The sequence below is a fragment of the Salarias fasciatus genome, chromosome 14 (assembly GCF_902148845.1).
Source record: "Salarias fasciatus chromosome 14, fSalaFa1.1, whole genome shotgun sequence".
Lineage (NCBI taxonomy): Eukaryota > Metazoa > Chordata > Actinopteri > Blenniiformes > Blenniidae > Salarias > Salarias fasciatus.
The window spans coordinates 32,694,566-32,713,901 of NC_043758.1; the positions used below are offsets into that span (position 1 = coordinate 32,694,566).

Genomic DNA, 19,336 nt, shown 5'->3' on the forward strand with positions numbered 1-19,336 from the left:
GTTTCATTACAAAAACAAACAAAAGCATCAGTCCACTGCGTAGCATGCTAACTACATCGTTTTCTGCTTTCAGCCATTTTTGAGTAAATGGACGTTGTTTTCAAAGTGTTGCAGTGCCAATGTGAAACTTTTTTGAAACAAAAAAACTCAAGAAAATGGAAAAATTGACCGACCATAGAGAAAACAGTTACTTGATACTTGGAAATGTGCATGGTAAAGTTCACTGTGGTGATAAAAATAAAGAATGCTCTCCTGCTCAGCCCCATTTTTCCGACAATTCACCTTAATGAGAAAGTACTTCAACTTGTTTTCATTACATTGTTTGTCATGGTACAATATGCGCTTTAAATCAAAGTGAAGACGAGGTCCGTGTCCCTGAAGCTCCGCCCCCGACTCTGGCTTCCTCCCACAATCCAGACAGTCGGATCAATTTGTGAGTGTAAAACGCCGGGAGGTGTAAGTCTGTGCCGGAGTGTGTGTGATTGTCTGTCTCTGTGTCGGCCGTGTGATGGATGGCTGATCCGTCCAGGGACGGCCCTGCATTTCAGCCCTGTCGGCCGGGACGCGCTCCAGACCGCCTTTAACCCCTTCCGGTGCCGGTCGAGAGGTTTCTGAAGATTGACTGTGAATTGTGAATGAATGTGGAGATAATCTGCTAATTCTGAAAAGTCTACTTGGATTCTTTGTGCCGCTCAAAAAAAAAAAAAATCACACAGCAATAATTTTTTTTTTCCTATTACAAACATTTAAAGAGACTTAGCTTGTGTTTTATTGTTTCTATCAAAATCACTGAACAAAAAAAAAAAGTGTTAGCTAAGACTTGTCTGTGTGAGGATGTTTGACAGTCCATAATGAATCCTGTGCTGAAAGCTATCCAGCTCGCACTGTGATAACAATAGTTTATCTAACAGGCATCCTAAAGTACAAACCGGCTCTAAAGGCCCACAAAGAAAATCAATCATCTCATCTCCACAGGAACACAAATTGCTCAGAGAGCCAGATAAAAGAGAATCATGTGATATTTATCAATATGTGGGTTTTTTTTTTTTCTCGACACAGCCAGTGTTCATATCTTCCATTTCAATGTATTGGGCAGAAGAGAAGGTTGAGCCTTTCACTCGATGAGACCACAGACGGGGGGAGCGCTGACAGGAATCCACGCTATCTCGGTCAGACGCCGTATCTCCAGTGTGTTTGACCACTTGAAAATGTCACCGAAGCCGCTCCGAGAGCCGCGCTGGAGGAACTTTTTCCACAAGATGTATTGTGCCATTGATGTGCTCCTATCATTTCTACTTTGACTCTAAAGCTGCAGATTTGAGATCAATACCGTGCTGCGGTTGCCTGAATGTGCTTGCAGGACCATCAATAATGGATGATTTTTTTTTAGCGCCGACGTTCAGACGGGGCCCGCCTCCACGAAATAATCTCGTGCTGCAGACAGTGGGATGAATTGTTTCAGATAAGACACCACACCTTAAAAACATTAACACAGTAACATTGATTCTCTGTTGTTTTCGTTATTTATTCAGTCCCGGCGTCCAGTTTAATGCAATTACGGTTTGCTCAAATGGAATGTGTCAACACAAGACTTTGGAAAATCTTCCACAATTAAAAGTTAACATAAATTGCTTCAATTAGAGTTGTTTACTCTCTTTTTAATAGACGCTTGCGTTCTGGAAATTGATGGGCTGAACTCATTGTCTCGAGGATTGAAAGCGTGTTTGTTTAATTCATTTCTCAGAATAGAAAAAAATGAGTGAAACAAGATTTCATAGAAATAATGCATCTGTGAAGCGGAGGCACGAAACTGACTTTCAGAGGCAAAATGTTTATTATTCTCACTTATAAGTGACAATATTCTCTTTATTCTGATTGGATTCCTTTATGCTCTACGGATATTCAGGTTTGCCTCCACATTCCCAAAACGTGAGGTGTGGGTTAAAAGGTGACTTCAGTTTGCTGAAGGTGTGTTAGCCGTGTGATGGACTGACCTGTCCGGCCGCTACACTGCCTTTCAGCCGCGATTGGCTCCGGCCCCCAGCGACCCGGAGTCGGATGAAGGAGGTGGAGAAGATGGATCGACGGAGGGGACGAACTCAACGCTCAAGCTTAGCTGCAGCTTTGAAAATTCAACGTCTATGGTTTAGAATCTACTTATATCTTAGAAGACGCGGCTGATCGTGCAGGGATGCTTTGATGACGACATGGTAGAAGTCTTCCGTGCCTCTGCTTGGTGTTCAGTTCCGATCACAGAGGTTATTTTGGCCTTCGTCATTAGCGCCTCACAGCCACAACTCCCATTACTTTTTAACAGCTCTTCTGTGTCAGAGGCTCACGGGAGATTTGCTTGACACAGCAGCTGCTGCAGAGGTGAGCCCTGAAGTGGAATAATACTCACTTTACACAACTTAAAAAAAAGATAGTACAAGACTTTATCTGGTGAATGACTCACAATATGTAGATGCTTTCATTCCACTACCAGATCAGCTTGAGCTTACAACAATACATTTACTGAGTTTGAATTACATGGGAATAGGAAAAAAAAACCGACCAAAACAAAAATCCAAATCATATTTTTTATTAACACTAGTAAACACAAAGTATGTTTATGTAATAACAAGTGAGGTGGATGATTTATTTGGAAAGGTTTGAAATCTTTGGCGAAAAAACAGCAACAACAATAAGAAAATCTGTATAGTAGTCAAAAAAAAAAAAAAAAAGAAGAAAATAAGAGAATGTTGGATATACGGCCATACATTTGAGTGAGGTGAGATTTAAGACAAACCTGACCTGAAAACGGTGCATTTATTTTCCGTTTCGCCTGCATTATTTAAGACGTTTGGGAATCGACACAAATGAATTTGGCCCTGGGCTCATTAACAGGCGCTGCAGAAAATATTGCTCAAGCATTTAGAAAAAGACCCACCTCCCTTAAAGCCATCACACGACTGAGTAGCAAAGATAAATGGGAGGGGAACTGGTGCGAAGGAAGATTACAGGAGTGACCCTGTTCAGTTCCAGAGACTCAAACTTTTGTAGAAACTGTAGGGAAAAAAAGTTTGATTGATTTAAATGCCAATGCTCGTGGTCGACACTCCGCATCCAAATAAAAACAGGCTTTATTTTGGATGGCTGGTTGTTAAAGATTTTGGCAACAACCCAGTATTGAATAGCTGCAATAGCCAACTCAAATTAGAGTGAATTAAATGACAAAAGTCAGCAGCACGTAGTTCAACAACTTTAACAACTTCTTTGTGCGCTTTGGTTTTGGAGCTGTTGGCCACATTACACTGATCAGAATAATAACACTTCACAGGAGATACTGATGCACTGCAACGGCATGCAGAAAGTTTTCACTTCGGCTTAAAAGAACAGAAGAAACCAAGGAATAAAGGAAGGAGAGGCAGGATGGGGGCTGCACCTTCATAAGAAGCACAGTTATCTTCACGGTCTTGCAGCTATTTCATGTGAATTTTTTACATGTTCTCTGACAGGAGCAGGAATGTAGAGTGTGTTGTTTGTGAGTTTGTGTGGAGGAAAAAAAACAGCCGTGCTGTTCAGGGGATTATTCGGAGGAAAGAAGAACTAGATAAGGGCTGAGTGTGAAGATATGACTCACCACTCAGGAACAGGTAACACACTAATGCAACAAGAGAAGCAGAGCGAACGCTGAAAACAAAGCTATTCTGGAAATTTCCCTTAATTAACTCACTCTCTCTCTCTCTTTTATTTTTAAATACCTCAAAATAACATTTCCTCGTTCTGCCACAGTCAGCAAATACCTTATCTCACCCAGCATGCAATTTTCCTGAAACAATATCTGGCTTGACTTAATGATTCATCTCACTGTGGGCATGGAGAATCTGAAAAAAAAAAAAAGAGAAGAGTGTGGTGTGCCGTCTTTCTGCACAGACTCTAATCAAAGAGCTCTGACCACCCAGGCAAAACATGACGGCATGGTGAAGCTCGACCCCCAGTTAGTGCCCAGTGCTGGAGATGTGAGGGAGAGGACTATGGCTGTCAGTCACCACACAGCAAACCCCCCTGGGTACAACCTTTATCTCATCTCCCGGGCAACCACATACTACCAAATTCCATCTGCTGACAGCCGCTGACAAAACACAGACAACACTGCAGGAAAGTCTGCAGTCCTCCTGCAAGAGGCCGGAGTGGACGCTCATCCCAGCAGCTGCCCGGACATGAATCGTACGGCAGAATCAATAAAATGGCATAAAAAGGAAGGGAATTTATGTCTGCCAGATCATTTTATTGTTGCAACACTGCTTTTTTTGGCCATACATATACTTTTGGAAAGTCTGTTTATTTGCATTCTAAATCATGGGTGCCAAACATAAGGCCCGTGGGCGGAAACTGTTTCTTTTTGAAATTTTCACAAAGTAAGGGACACAATACAACACTGAGACACAGTATTTGGCTATTTGACAGCTAATCCATTTGAGTAAAAGCTTCAGCATTGTGTGGAAGCACCAAACACAGCCACGGAAGCCGGGCGCCTGCTCCACCAGCCTGCTTACCCACCGGGGCGAGACGGCGTCCAATTCTGCAACTTGCATTTGTCGCAATTCAGCCAGCGTGGCTGTATTGGTCACTGTCGCTCAAACAGCACGCCCAAACTGATCCCATGAGTGTTTAATGGGGTCACGGTCAGGACTGCTAGCAGGTCAGTCCATCCATGGAAGGAGGCTGAAAAAAACCTAAAACTGTATTAGAGCAAGCTTGGGTATCAGACTGTGGAAATAAAGAACCACTGGTTAAGGATTCTCATTTCTACATTTCTGTATTCCCTGCGAAGCCTCGTTTTTCCCAATAGGGGACACGGCCCACCAGCATCACGCTGCTTCTATCACAAGATGCAACTAAGTGGTGCTGGAGATCAGCCAAGATGACTCCTCAAATCTCTCACGTGCAACAACCCACATCCTCAGCTGCACAGAATGCGGCACATTTTAAAAAAGAATTCAACAAATTTTCCAATTCAAACATCCATTTATCATAAGCTCCAATATAATATTATTTTACATATTCTCTCCACAAACAACACATAAAGTTCCCCAGCAGTCAGTCTTCTTTCCTGCTTCGCCTGCATCGGGCAAAAGAGCTCAGACATTATTGTCCAACATATCTTCCTCCAGATCCTCTTCTAAAGGGACCCCAAGCTGAGAGATATAATCCCTCCAGCATGTCCTAAGCCAACCCCAGAGATAGGAACAACAGTCCACATGACTGGTCGACCTCTAATGGGAGGCGGCCAGGAGGAATCCTAATCAGACACTCTTTGATGGCCGAGCAACGTGTGATAAAGAGTGAGGCCTGCCGCCCTGCCGAGAAAACATATTCATCCGCATGTCTCTGCACTCTCTTCCTCTCAGTCATGACCCACAGTCCGTGGTCATAAGTGCGGACGGGGATGTAATCCGACAAGTAATTAGAGAGCTTTGCTTTTCAGCTCAGCACTATCGTCTGAAGCAGTGACTCCACTGCTGTGTCTAAAAACTAAAGCCAATCTTACAATCCTGCTTCCCATCACCCATCATAAAGAGCCCAGAATAATCAAACTCAGGTTTTCTCTCCCTGTCTAGAAGAGGTTCTGCCATGATCCAGATCACACTCAGCAGTGAACTGAGGCTCTCATGTGATGCCGCCAAAAAGGACAACATCATCTGCAAAGAGGAGGGACGCCAGAAAATAAATCTAAATTTGCCAGCAAGATAACCGGTTAACTTCAAACTCCTTTTATCTGACCTATACAGCTGCTGCTGCTCAGTGAGGATGAAAGTCTCTCACCCCATCCTGCTTCAGGCAGGAGCACTGCCAGCCTGGAGGATGCTTTACTCCAGCCACAACCATTCAAACAACACCAAGTGGAAACCTTCTATTGTCGCTTCATTTTTTGTGTGTTTCAAAGAAGAATTTTTGAAGCCATTTGGGACGAGCAATTACGTCTATTTCATCCAACGTTGTAAATTACAAACGTGGTTCCTTTATTTGTATTTGGATTAGCATTTTTAGGGGTGATGCTTTCTGAGTAAATTGTCTCTGTGTCAACACACTGACAAAAACTCATCATAATACTTTTCATGTTCTGCTCAATTTTCATTAATAACGCCACAATATGTCTTGCATGCCTGAATTACAATCAAGTAAATGGTGTTACATTAAAAAATGTAATATCTCACATTTACGTGTGTCATTATTCATTAACTTGAATAAGCTCATGGGTTTTGATATTGCAAATCATTTAGAAGGAAAAAAAAAGAACAGACTTTGCTAATAGAACATCAAATATTATTATTATTTCATTATCTTAGGATTGCACTGCAAATGCAGCCATAGCTTATATTAAGCCCAACTCCATTTAGCATCTCTTAATTGCTTCATGTTTCAATGTAATGTAAGAAATTCCTCAGAGGACGCCGAAGCTTTCTGACTCAAATTGCAATGGCGCAGGTCGTAAAACTATTAAACAGCTGAATTGAATCGCAAAACCACACACACACACACACACAAACACTACAATTCTTCAATCAAAATTTGCTTGTTTTAAGGTGTTTTTTTATACTATGGAAAAAAATCAAAACAAAAACAAACCTGGAGTTGAAATGAAAAGAAAGTGGTTTAAAAACATCCCATTTCCTTGGAGACGTCGATGCGCATTAACATCAGTGGGCCAGACATCCAGCACTTTGTGTTATGTGACTGACATACTCATTACTGCACTAATTACTAAGCAGCATCCTTGTTGTGTTTCCAATACTCTGAATATTTCTTCGGGGTTTTAATGAAGTGCTTTAATACAAATTAGCAAAGAAAACCTTTCAAGAACCTGAAATCACTGGCATAAAAGTGGCCCATTGAAAAAAAAAAAAAGAAGTTGCACTGAGGATAAACACAATAAAGAATGAATCTAGTATTTACAAAACAGCTCGAATGACTAACAAGGTACTCAAGGTATCGAGCTACAATCCCAGGCTTTACTATGCAGTTTTGCCCTTCACCGAGACAAACAAAAACAAACACATCTTTCAATAATGCACTTCTGTGGAAGACACGGCACGCCGTCTGGCTGTACATCAACGCCGCAACGAGAGACACCACTGCGACTTAATCCTGTCAGCGAGACGCCGCTGATTTCAGATGAGAAGGTCTTCAAAGGAAGGAGCGTCTGTGCACCCGGCTTAATGAGAGACGGGGAGATTCCTTTGATGCAACAGTGGGGTGCATTGTGCCACTTTGATTCCATTTGGAGGGATTGTACCCGGGGAGCAGCCCTTCAGGTAAGGCCCCTTCCACCTGCTTACTATTACATTTGCCTGTCAGTAGCACAGCAGGGGGGTGGAGAGTGTAGCTGAGCGAGGAGAGCCGGCAGATTGGCCCCGGCGCTCACGTAGCATGCCAAAAGTTTCCCACCGCCGGCCGACTCATCTCAGACAAAGCCTCGTTTGATAACTCCACGCCCACGCCCGCTGCTTTAAACTGTCAGCCGGTCAAGTTTCAGGCTAATTTTCAAGTGACCAAGACGTCTTAATATAGCAGGATGAAACGTGAATGGTGCGCAGACCAACGCCTTACAGTCGACTTGCTGACACGGTCGATCCCTCGAGACGCTATTAAACCGATTTCACACCAATTCCTCGTAGTTTCAACAGAAGAAAGTACAGTCTTTTTTTTTAGAAGTGTGGCATTTGCACTTGTCAAGATCAGTAGGTCTCCACTATTTTTGAAAGATCCAATTAAATCAGCACCGTCGAGTGACAACGTGGCGGATTAACTCAATCAGTTACAGTAACGACAGCTCCAGTGATGACAGAGAGGATTACACCTCCAATACCCATCAACCCCTGCAGAAAACACACCTGCACTGTTTTCAACCATCTTAAGTCGTTGAAGAAAGCAGAGAAAAGATTGAAGATACTGACATTGGGTCTATGAAATGAGGCTGATGCAACGCTACTGCCTATTCTTAAGGTATGAAGAAAAGATCAGAGTTATTACCCTCGCAATTCTGCCGGAATGAAAAAAAGTCAGACAGGCCAGCCTCCACCATTTATCACCAGTCTATAGCCTTTAGACCGAGTTGAGAGATTTTCTTTCAGGAGTCTCGCAGACAACACATCTGACAGAACTTCTGACAGAGATGAACTTCCCTTCCAAAGGAAAAAAAAAAAAAAGAAAAAAGAAAAAGAAGCACTTGGGCATAAAAATAAGCGCAATTTCACAGTTCTACCAAAAGACTTTTCACTCAGAAAACAGAACTAGTTTTGAAGTTAACTTCTTGGTTCTGTCGAGGAAATTAGGAAAGAAAATGCTTGAAAGCATGAATCTACTAGGTGGTGTAGTGGTTCGCACTCTCACCTCACAGCAAGAAGCTTCCACTGTCCAAGTCCGACTTTAGCCTTTCAGTACGGAGTCTGCATCTTCTCCCTGTGTGTCTGTGTGCATAACCTGATGCCCTCCCACAGTTTGAAAACATTCATTTGAAATTTAGTTCTATAATTTTGAGGCAATGTTGCAAACGATTCCCTGATCGACTCCGGTGAACGACATGGCGCCCTGGCGGCACAAACGTTCGAAAGCTTGGTTATATTTCAGGAGAAAGGATGACAACAGGGCACAGGGCAAGACTCACGAAGTGGATGTTTCATCAAAGGGAGGAAATACAACCAACATTTGCACACACTTTGAATGAAAGTTGCATTTTCGATCTGCTCCGGATTGAATTTCAACCCAGCAGAAGCAGCATTAGCACATCCTCTGCTGTTAATACTAGCTGCCCAGCATGTTAGCATCGTTTCACATTCCTCCATATTTCACTTTTCCCATGATACAGCCCATCAGTGAGGGGTTAGAGCAGGCCACAAAATCTGAGCATATAAAAGTACAAAAATGGACCCCATGCTGCTTTATCTGACCTACTGTTGTGAAAATCACATTCGACATGATCAATCGGTCTTTCATTTGAACACCTGGTTAATATTAAAGCTTTTCAGTGACTCTCAAAGTCTGGACACCACTGGATTTCAATAATAAAAAAAAAAAAAACCTGTAATTGACAATTCATCATGTTCGGCAGAAGAGTATGAGTGAATTTTTTGGAGTGTCGTGAAGAAGAAATACTTTTTTGCCAGGTTATCCATCTCGATTTGAAGAGGGACCAGAAGTGGCTGCGATGCCAGGCGACTAAACAGGAGAAGGATGTGCTCGGTGTGACAATCACTTTGACTGACAGAGAGCCTCAGAACAGACCTCAATCTGGAGTCTAACACACTTCCCTGCACAGTCGAAGGCGAAGCGGCTTTTAGGAATACAACGTCTAATCCCTTTATCAAAATCTGTCCACAAAAACCAGCCGGGCCCCTCGCAGCGCCGCACGAGCGCCGCTCGCCACCTCGCCCCGCCGCATTGCCAAGCAAGTCACATAGCGTCCGCTTGCATTTCATTCCCATTACGCCAGTTAAAATTCATCAAAGTGTTCGAGGCGGCAGCGGTACGTCGCAAATGGTATAATCCTGCAACTCGCAGTGTGCCTTAGTCACAGTCCGACACGCACAGACACTGAGAAAACACAGAGCCACACACCCACACGGCCAGCGCTATCCGAGGGAGGATGGGGGATGGTTATACAAGCATGTTTACAGGACACTTCCTCTGGCTGAGCCTTGGGAGCATCATCTGTCCTCAGACAAACAAACTCGCAGAGTTCCCAAAGCTGAGAGCGATTGTGAAATCACTCTGGAGAGGGAGGAAAAAAAACAAAACAAAAAAGAACAAAGAAAAAAAAAGCTACACATCATATCTTTAATTAACGGAGTAACAGTCACTAATTACAGTTATATTAAGATGCATAAATGCTCCAGAATTATGCAGGCACTGTTGGAACAAGTAAAGGTGCTGTTTACAGACTTGCTAAATACTGTGTTTTTTTTTTTTTTTTAATAATAAGAACCCTTGTGTGTGGCAGCCATTCATTACTGCAGATATGCCAGGAAGAAAGCACAGCTGTATAGTTGGGGAGCAGGCGTGGGCCTGCTGGGGTGGCAGGGACGCATTCTTAGATAACATAATAATAGCTTGTCTCCTGGTTTAGATAAAGCAAATCTGTCTGTTCCTTAACACAGAACATGGCAGGTTACAAAATTATATTCTTCTCTAATGACCTTAAACGAGAAAAACATTCATTTTTAGTGTGTTTTTAATAACTGCAGAGGGAAAAAAATAACATTTTAAAGGCGACTATTAGACAAACTTTGGAAAATAATTCAGTTTTGTAGTGTGTCTGCGGATGAAAGGCGGCGATGCACGATTACACAGAGTACATCTCCAACCTGCTGACACCGTGTGTGAGGAGCAAGCGTTTGGCTTGATGTTTTACACGTACAAATTATGCATGAAGGACATGAGGCTTCACCCAGAGGAGGAGCGCCGGGGTTTGAACACGTCTTCAGCGATGCCTCATCCGCACTGGGAGCTGCTTTGGGTCTTTAGTTCAGTCTTTCTATTCACATTCATCATTGTCATCAGATTATAAACCGTAAGCTCCGCAGCAAATGTGGAGAGTGCAGTGCCAATGTTTTAGGTTGGGGAAAAAGCTACTTATCCATCATCCAACACCAATATGGAGGCGTCTGACTAAATCCACAGTTGTGCCAGAGCAGGAAAACGACTCCAAACATTCAGTTTTCCGTCATTCTTCCAAACTAACAATGATTAATTGACAACAACTGCAAAATACATGATTAAACAGTTGTTAAACATCAAGACTAGAATATGCTGGATTTGGAGAAAGAGAATCTGGATTTACACTTGTCACAATAGAAAAAACTCACTTGCATATGATTGGAGTATCGAATCTGGAAATGCCAAAGGAACTGAAAAATGACAACATATTCAATCGCATGCGACGTGCACGTCACACTACTGCGAGTGACAGTATATTCGATTTCTTACACATTTCCAATGCATATAACCCAAAGGTACTGTGTTCTGTCTGCTACTTTCAAGAACTTTGCTGAAAATTCAGTTTTCTTTGAAATTTTTTCAATCTGCTTGGTATTTTGGTGGGCCGGTTTAGGGCTTCTTGAACACCCGTTTTTGTCCACTGGCCTTATGTTTGATAAACCCGTTCTCGTCAGCAATACTAAGGGTAATTATGTTGCTTGTAGCTGTTTATATTGGACATCAATAGCAAATAGAGAGTAGGGAGTACCAACCGGATGGTAGAACCTCATGGAAGTGTCGAGTCAGGAATCTGGTTCATTTCACTTTCTAACGATAATCAGCCTCACCTACACGGCACGTTTCCACCACTTTTAAGCAATCTCAGATCACTTTACATCTTTCGCCCATTCACAAACACGTTCACTCACACACAAATGGATGGCTTCCATTCACCTTGCCAGTACATCAAAAGAGGCGAGAAGGCGTGGACTGTATTACCTGAGGCCACCGGGACGCACGCGCAGGTCGAGCCAATTTCAAACTGCTGATGGAGAGCAGGAGGGACAGCTTGACCACCTGAGCCACATCCGACACGTCAGCTGAGAGATTCAGTCAGAGTACAGGAGACGTGGGAGATCTGCAAGATGTCTGAAATAACTTCTGTGCAGATCTCCTTCAAGAACTCCACACCTGAGCACCGGTGGAGGTGGTGCTGTAAACACAGCTCAGGGTGGCTCATCAAATACTGACTTGTACTCTGGCCATTAATAAGTTTATATTTAAAATTAGATTAAAAAAAAAAACTTCTTCTCTTGATTCAGTTGGTAGAACACCTTGTCTTCCAAATCATCCCAAGGTGGGTGCTTAGCTCCCTCATCTTGTTCCATCACATGCTCTCTGGATAATGAATCCTAAAGCAGTCCAATGATGTGAACGGGGTGTTAGTGGATTGCACTCTGTGCACAGTTTGCATGTTCTCATTATGCAAATTGTTTTATTTTTCCCTGGTTTCCTCCCACAAATCAAGGGAATGGCTCTGAGTTTGATTTGCAGCTCTAAATTGAGTGAATGTGCTCTGTGTTAGTCCTCTGGATGAGGCGACACCGTCCAGTCTGCACCCCCGCCTTCACCAAAAGAGAGCCGATATGAATAAAACGAATAAAACTGCATAGAAGGGAGACGGATGGGATTTGAGCATTGATGCACAGTGTAGCATTATTTGATGTGTTTTGCGTCTCTGTCTACACGCAACTTTTTGAAAAACGACAACCAGCAGTGCCAACGCCGCGGCCAGACTAACTACAGTGTTTTCAGAGTTTCTGCCGCCGCCATGTAAATGTGAAACTATCCTGAAATGAATACTCAAAAACAACGTTCCTTTCCTTGAAAGGCCGTCATGCCTAAAGCTCTTTAAAGCCATACAGCAGTGCTTAAAATGCCCTATAAAAGTAAAGTCCATTACCTTTTACGATCCAGATTTCCTCACATCTGTCTCAAACTTCTGCACAGTAGCCTACTGTAATAGAATTAAAAAAAGTTGAGGCTCATCGACGAAACTTTAGCAACATTTTCAGCCGACAGCTCAGTTTTAAAGCCGTCTATAGAATATCTGGATGCGCCGTATGTGAGTCGCAGACCTTATCCTGTGAATCAAATCGCTTGCTGTACAGTCCCCACACAGGAAAACCGAACCTGAAATATCAAAAGCAAGCTAAACAAGAGAAAAAGGTCAAATATCTAACAAGCCAAACAGTCGTAATAAAATATTTTTCTTCGGCGTGGTCCAGGCAGCCCGTGCCAGAACATGACAGGTGGTGAAAGAGAGCATCGCAAACAGGATTCCCCTGGCGATCGCCGTCTGATTTATTTAACCAATAATACATGATGGGCTGTTTTGATATACAAATACAGTGAAAGAGGTACATGCCACGGCTCCTGTAGCATCATTTCATCATCTTGGGAAATACTGTTGCAGTGGAATTGGATGAAAAGAGTGATACCGTTCTCAGGCCTCCACAATAAATATGAAATTGCCGCCAGGGGCTTGTTGGCCCAGCTTTGCAAACACTGCAGCAAAGTCCACCGACAAGCATCCCCGAAGCTCAATAACCCACACGTTATCTGGGATTTGTTTAATTCTGACAAGAAGACAAGTGTAAAACAACAAGTCTGTGCTTTATGTGTGGTCTCATGTGTCAGAGGATGAAACCGCTTCCTGGAGTCTTGTCACTGAGACGTGGGTGCTGAACGTTCCTGCGCCTGGCCCACAAACAGGCTGGAACAAAACCCTTCCAAGCTCTTTCACAACACTGGAACGCCAAGAAATCTCACCTGTTGTTCGTATGTTTGTTTGTTTGTTAGTTTGTTTGTTTGGCTAAAGTGAGTCAGCATGAGAGAAGCAGGTGTTCAGCTTTGGTTTCTACTGTTCAAAGGCAATTAAAATCTGGTTTCTAATGCAAACATTTATGTTATTATCTTGGTCACCACTGAGTTGTTTTTTTTTTCTAAACCTGTAATTTTGGGTTCACAAAATAGTCTGTAAAACTAAGCTCAAAGTCATGCATGGTGAGTTTATGAAAACATGCATAACAACTATAGTTTTTCACATTTCACTGTATCTTGCATCTGAAGGCTTTTTTTTCTTCTTCTTTCATGGCACTGTTTAACCGGTGCGGCTCACCCTGGATGAGTTTCGGCTGATGTAACTGTCCGCCTCAGTTAGACTCTTTCCAAACGGCATGTTGCTGTGACACATTAATTGAGCCGTCATCACGGTGTGGGTCAGCTGAAAAGACTGAGTCACTCACTACGTGAGACTGTGGGAGGAAAATTCTTTAGAATCTGGATGTTACCGGAAAAAAAAAAAAAAAAAATGGTAGCAGTATCAGTATGCAGAGATTTTCCAAAAATCAATAGAGGCAAAAATAATAATGATAACAATAATAAAATAGCTGTACATCTTTCCTCTGATGATTCCTTGGTCCAGCCTCAATAAACTTAACCACCACTGCAACTGAAATACATATCATTATTCCCTCTATGTGTGTTTCAGCAACCCGGCTCAATAAAGGCATAATTAGCACCTTCAGTCGATTCAATTACTGCAGTCAAGCAGAGGGATTAGCGAAAGTCGCAGTTGTTATTTACACCAGATGCGACTACAAAGCACAAACCACAGACAGCGTGAAACCTACCGCGGCAACTTACAGCATCTGGAGAGGCATCCCTGCCGCACCTGACCAAATAATTACCCACAAATACAGTTGAATCGCAGTGTGATTTGTAAGCCTTTGAAGCACAAACAATTTCCAAAACTTTCTTCAATATGTCACAGATTTATGCGGAATCTAATGCTGGCCTGTTCGGGCCGTTAAATTGTCTTGTGTAACTGCTGTCTGGGGGAACCAGGAGTTCATCTTCCGAGGCAGGACTGCTGTATTAGGCGCTCACTTCTTCATAGTTCAAGGGTGGTGTGTTTGAGGCGTTGCTGGAGATCCTGTGTGGATTTATCCAGTTTCAGTGTCTTCTGTTGCTTCATCTAATCCGAGACAGACTCCGTGATGAGGAGATCAGGGCCCAGCGGGGGCCACACCATCTGCTGCCGGTCTCCCGTGCCGCCTCCGGGACTTCAACGCTGAATACGTGGGGATGCTGTCATGCTGAAGAGTAAATTTCGGACTGATGAGATATCTCAGTAAAGAGCGAAGTTAAAGTGATTTAACTTTTTTGGAACACCAGCTGAAATGGTTGGAAATTTCAAGCTGAGAGATATTGGACTTCTGAGATTTAGTGTTTTTATATTCAGAAGTGATGGAAATGCCTATAATTTACAATAACCAAACAATTCTGACCAAAAATTGCTACAATGCCAATATAAAGCCATTTTTAATGATACTTTCAGCTGCAAAACACAGTGAAATGTTCCAAAAACTTGAAAAGCTGTTGCATTTTGCTGTTTTCACAAACTCACCCTGACAGCAGGGCTTTGATGCTAATGCCAGTTTGATGTCTTTCACGACAGCATCACCAAAATCTCAGCTCGAGCTTCAGTGTAGTGTTGCATCAGCTACTCTTCAGAAATTTGTTGGTTAAAAAAAAAAATTCTTTGAAATTTTGACAGTTTTTCAGTGGTTTGGTGGACTGCAGTGGAGCTCCTTGCAGGCCTGTTTGACAGACCTCAGTAAAAGTGTTCCATAATGCTGTTTGTAGGTCCCAATTTTCATGACTTTATTTACAGATGTGTGTCTTCATTTTTTAATTTATGCAATATTTAATTTATAATCTGTACTTGCAAAAACCTTATACAAATATCAAGACGTTTTTCATGTAGAAGAAATTAGCTATATACATTTGTATAATCAAACCAATGATTTTTGATGCTTATGCCAGACATGCATGCCTCCCTGCAGTGCAGCATCACAGCTATACGCCGACTAGAACCCAGCAAGCAGAGCGCCGGTGCATGTGCATATAGAAGCCTTCCCTGGGTTTTTGTATAACAGCCTGACTGAACAGGGCTCATTGACACAGACAGGACATGAAGACCAATAAATTATCTCCCACATTTCAATCGGGAAACACGAGATGATTGCTATTAGAGGAAAAAATGGCCCAGTAATGTCACCACTGATGGCGGGTCCTAAAGGGTCATAAACCTCTGCAGCGTCCCAAGTTAAAGCCCATCAATAATTTACTGCCGTCTCCCCGCTTCCTGCACTCTCCCTCCCACCCTGACTGAAACTGGGCTTTCCAGTCAGAGGACTAAACCACTCATCACCACAAAGGATAGACAAATACAGCCCAAAAGTCCTTTCACATCACTCCAAAGCTGTTTGTTTCTGTGGCTATGTTCCTGGATTAGTGGCAGCAGTCCACCCGAATTCCACAGTTAATGATAAAAAGTCCCACTTACATCATGTGATCTTGTGAATGTGTCTATTGTGAAGGGAATATAGATTTTTATATATGGAAATCAATGCATTCCATTTGTTTTAACACTTCATACATGTTACCAACCTTTTAGGAATTCAAGCTGCACTTCACATGGTTTCTGTTTCTGGTAAAATACAGTGAAACAACAAAAAAACACAATCCAAAAAGTCCAGAGTTTTCTCTGAAATTGTGCTGGTTTGCCTGGTGGTTTGGTGGAGCGGAGAGGATCCTCCTGTGGGCTGGTTTATGTCCACGGGCCTTATGTCTGACACCCCTGCAGTAAAGCCTCAGCTGTGCTGTTTTATTGAATCAACGGGCCAATCAAACGCAATCAAAGCTGCGATCCACGTCGCCACATTCTGATATGCGCAGTACAACCTGGAGCATTACGGTCTTACTTGGTATTAAACCATTTGCACAGACCTTTGACATTTTCGACAGAGAACCCTCACTGCCATGAATAAACATTAGCGGGGCAATCCGTCCAGTGGAGCACTGACTACTGACACAACAGTTTTGGGTTTTTTTTTTTTTCCCTGTAAAAAAAGATATGAAATAGGAGAGGATTTCAGCAGCCAACCGCAGAATTATAAGTTTATACTTATCTGCAATTTCACACTGAATCACCAAAGTAAGGATGATCCAACAGCATTTCCTTAGCATTTCCACTGATCGAACAAATCTATACTAAAATGAGGGAACTAAAACGGTTGAGAAAAACTACTTGAAATCCTTAAACGTGGGACGTGAATTTCACCCTCAGCCTTTACCTTGTTTTCCTCTTGTAAGAAGTATCCTGGAGACGCCGCTGGTCCTCTGAGGCCCACAGCAGCTCGCCCTTTCTTTGCTGTTTCTTATTATGGTCAAGCATTTTTCTAAACGGAATACGCTTCAGTCTGGCCACAATCAGGAGGAAGTTTCTCTTCACAGTTGACATGGAATACTTCCCATTTCAGTCATCTTTCAATGCAACGTTTCCCACAATAATAAAGGAACTAAGCAATGAATGCTCTGGAAACTTGGGGCGCTGCCATATTTAAATGTTTGCGTATACCAAGTAACATCAGCTGCAAATTACTTTCAAGAAGCTCAGGAAAGCTGACCTGTTGTCATGTTGTCAGGACATTTTTGCCTGGCTGTGACTGCAGACCGACAAATTAAATGAAATTGTAATATTCAACCCATTCAATTTTCTGTAAAATAACACAAAATCATCTTCAGTTCCCACCAAAACCATCGTGAAGCTGTTTAAATATGAGTTTTCCACCAATTTTCATGCGATTCACCTTTGGATTTTTGCCACAAACGTGTGATTTATGCTGAAATAATAGGTTGGATATTAGACAGTTGAGTACAGTAGCAGCTGCATCTGACTGGGCAAATGATGTTGACATGAGACAAGCTGACGGGGAACGTGTTTCTCAAAACTCAATTCTGCAATGATGATAAACTGGCGAACTGCAGAAACCCACAAACGGGAGGGAAAAGAGCACCAACCACTGCATTGTTGTACCTTTTCTTCTCATCAGATCTTGTGTCAAACATTTCCATACAGAATTATAAAACAATAAGTCATCCCACTGAAGTGTTGTCCAAAGTGCCCCATTCCTTCATATTCCACCCTGTTTCCCTCTCCTGAAGTCACACACACTCATATTACACCCAATTTGGAACGCTGGTGATTTTACATGCTCTTTTTAGGAATAAAACGAGGATCAATTTATGTGTATTTTCACTGTAAAGCGAGAGAGAGAGTGTGTGCTAGCCACTTCGCAGATGAAGAACACAAAACAGGCCTATGAAATGATAGCGTTCACTTATAGAAGTCAATCTTGCTCCAGTTAAGTGGAAGAACGTGCAAATTCCATCCAAAAGCAACCTATTCCATATTCAACCCTGTCAAAACTGCAGTTTTAAATATTTCTCTGCACTCTCCAGGTTTACATGAATACATGATTGACTTTAAAAGTGGCTTGATCATTTCAGACCAAACTGCATAATATTGTATTTAATGTGTAAATTGCTGGATCTGGCAGCTCGAGCTGTACAACATGTCAATGTGGCATTTTGGCTCCCAACGCCTGGACGACCACGGCGGCACATGCAGAGTGCGTTCACTCTGTGGGAATGGTGATTAAAAGAGTGCAGGCATGAAGAATGAAGCTCTCTTCCCAGTAAAGGTTGACGGGACTGTGTTATTTTGAACTGTGGAAATACATATATATTACAGCGCTGAGTGATGAGTTAGTGAAAGCACCACAACCACACCACTGTGCCCTCCCCGCTCTATTTCAAGCCGGCTGTTTTCCATATTTATTACGGCCTATATTTCTAATCTCCCCCAATTTCACAGACACACTTGTGACGTGAGCGGCCCAAACTCTCATCCCCGTGGGGATCAGCTGAACAGGAAGTCTGCTTTAATCAGCACGCTGGAATTTGAGGCTGAACTTGAGAGGACAATGACCCCCCTGACAGAGGGGCTGGCATCCTCGCTGTGACAGCCATGCAGACCTTTAGCGTGCCAGACCCCGGCAAGAAAAAGTCTGCCCTCCTCTGCTTGGGATGGATGACCCTTGAGAGTGATTGAAAGCATCTTTCATTAATGAATTGGAGTTAGAGCAATGTGCAGTCTGCACTAATGAGATCCACATGTCTGACTGTGGCCTTCTGACTGGCCAGAGCACATCTATTCATATCACGGGGCTTAACAGGCGCTGAGAGCCTTGTATGCATGCAGTGTGGCGGGGAGGCAGAGGGAAGGCAACTAAATGTGCAATTATAGCAATCACAGAGTAATCAATCCTAGGTGGTCTTTGTGTAAATGTATGTTTAAAGCCTTCCACACATGCAGTGAGAATGTGCTCCAGTGGGGGACCACAATCACCCCCCCGCTGTCCGGACCTGAGCCAGAGAGGAGCTGGACTCTGCAGAAAGGCGCGTGAAAAGCATCATCCGTCCTACTTACTCCTGAGCGCAGTGATCAGCATGTTTCCATCCTTGATGAGCTCCTTGATGAATTATTCGTCCGCTCCAGCTCGATTCGTGGCATTTGAGGCGCTCTCTGAAGTCGGGACTGTCCAGGAACGAGTCGCTGAACTCCAGCGTGGGGGAGCCCCATCGTGCGCAACGCGGCGTCCGGCTCTTTACGCACTGGAACTCTGAGAAAACTCTCACTTTTCATCCGCAGCTCCGATCCAACCCGCCGACTTCTCCAAACTACCCCCAAAAACAAAGTTTCCTGCTCAGATCATTCCTCACTTCCGCTTTTTTCTCCCCCAACATACCTTTCCTACAAATAGCGGTCTTATGACTCTGATGGTACTTTGGATAGTTTACAACTGGTTTTGGATCGTTTACGCACTCCAAGGACTCCAAACTTTACCGAGTGAAACATTATCTACACGGCAAATAATAGAAGAAAAGCGCATGTTCATTCCGTAAA

The 19,336-nt window shown here is 43.0% G+C and overlaps 1 protein-coding gene across 4 annotated transcripts in view; it reads right to left on the reverse strand.

Annotated features, from left to right (window-relative positions):
* Positions 1–19,109, reverse strand: part of arhgap42b (Rho GTPase activating protein 42b) — a 96,182-nt gene extending 77,073 nt beyond the window's left edge. For all 4 annotated transcript variants that reach the window (XM_030108106.1, XM_030108105.1, XM_030108104.1 and 1 more), the window contains exon 1: positions 18,860–19,109. In XM_030108106.1, the coding sequence (XP_029963966.1) occupies positions 18,860–18,881 (22 nt within the window). In that variant the 5' untranslated portion in view covers positions 18,882–19,109. The remainder of the gene's footprint in view (positions 1–18,859) is intronic.
* Between the last annotated feature and the right edge of the window lie 227 nt (positions 19,110–19,336).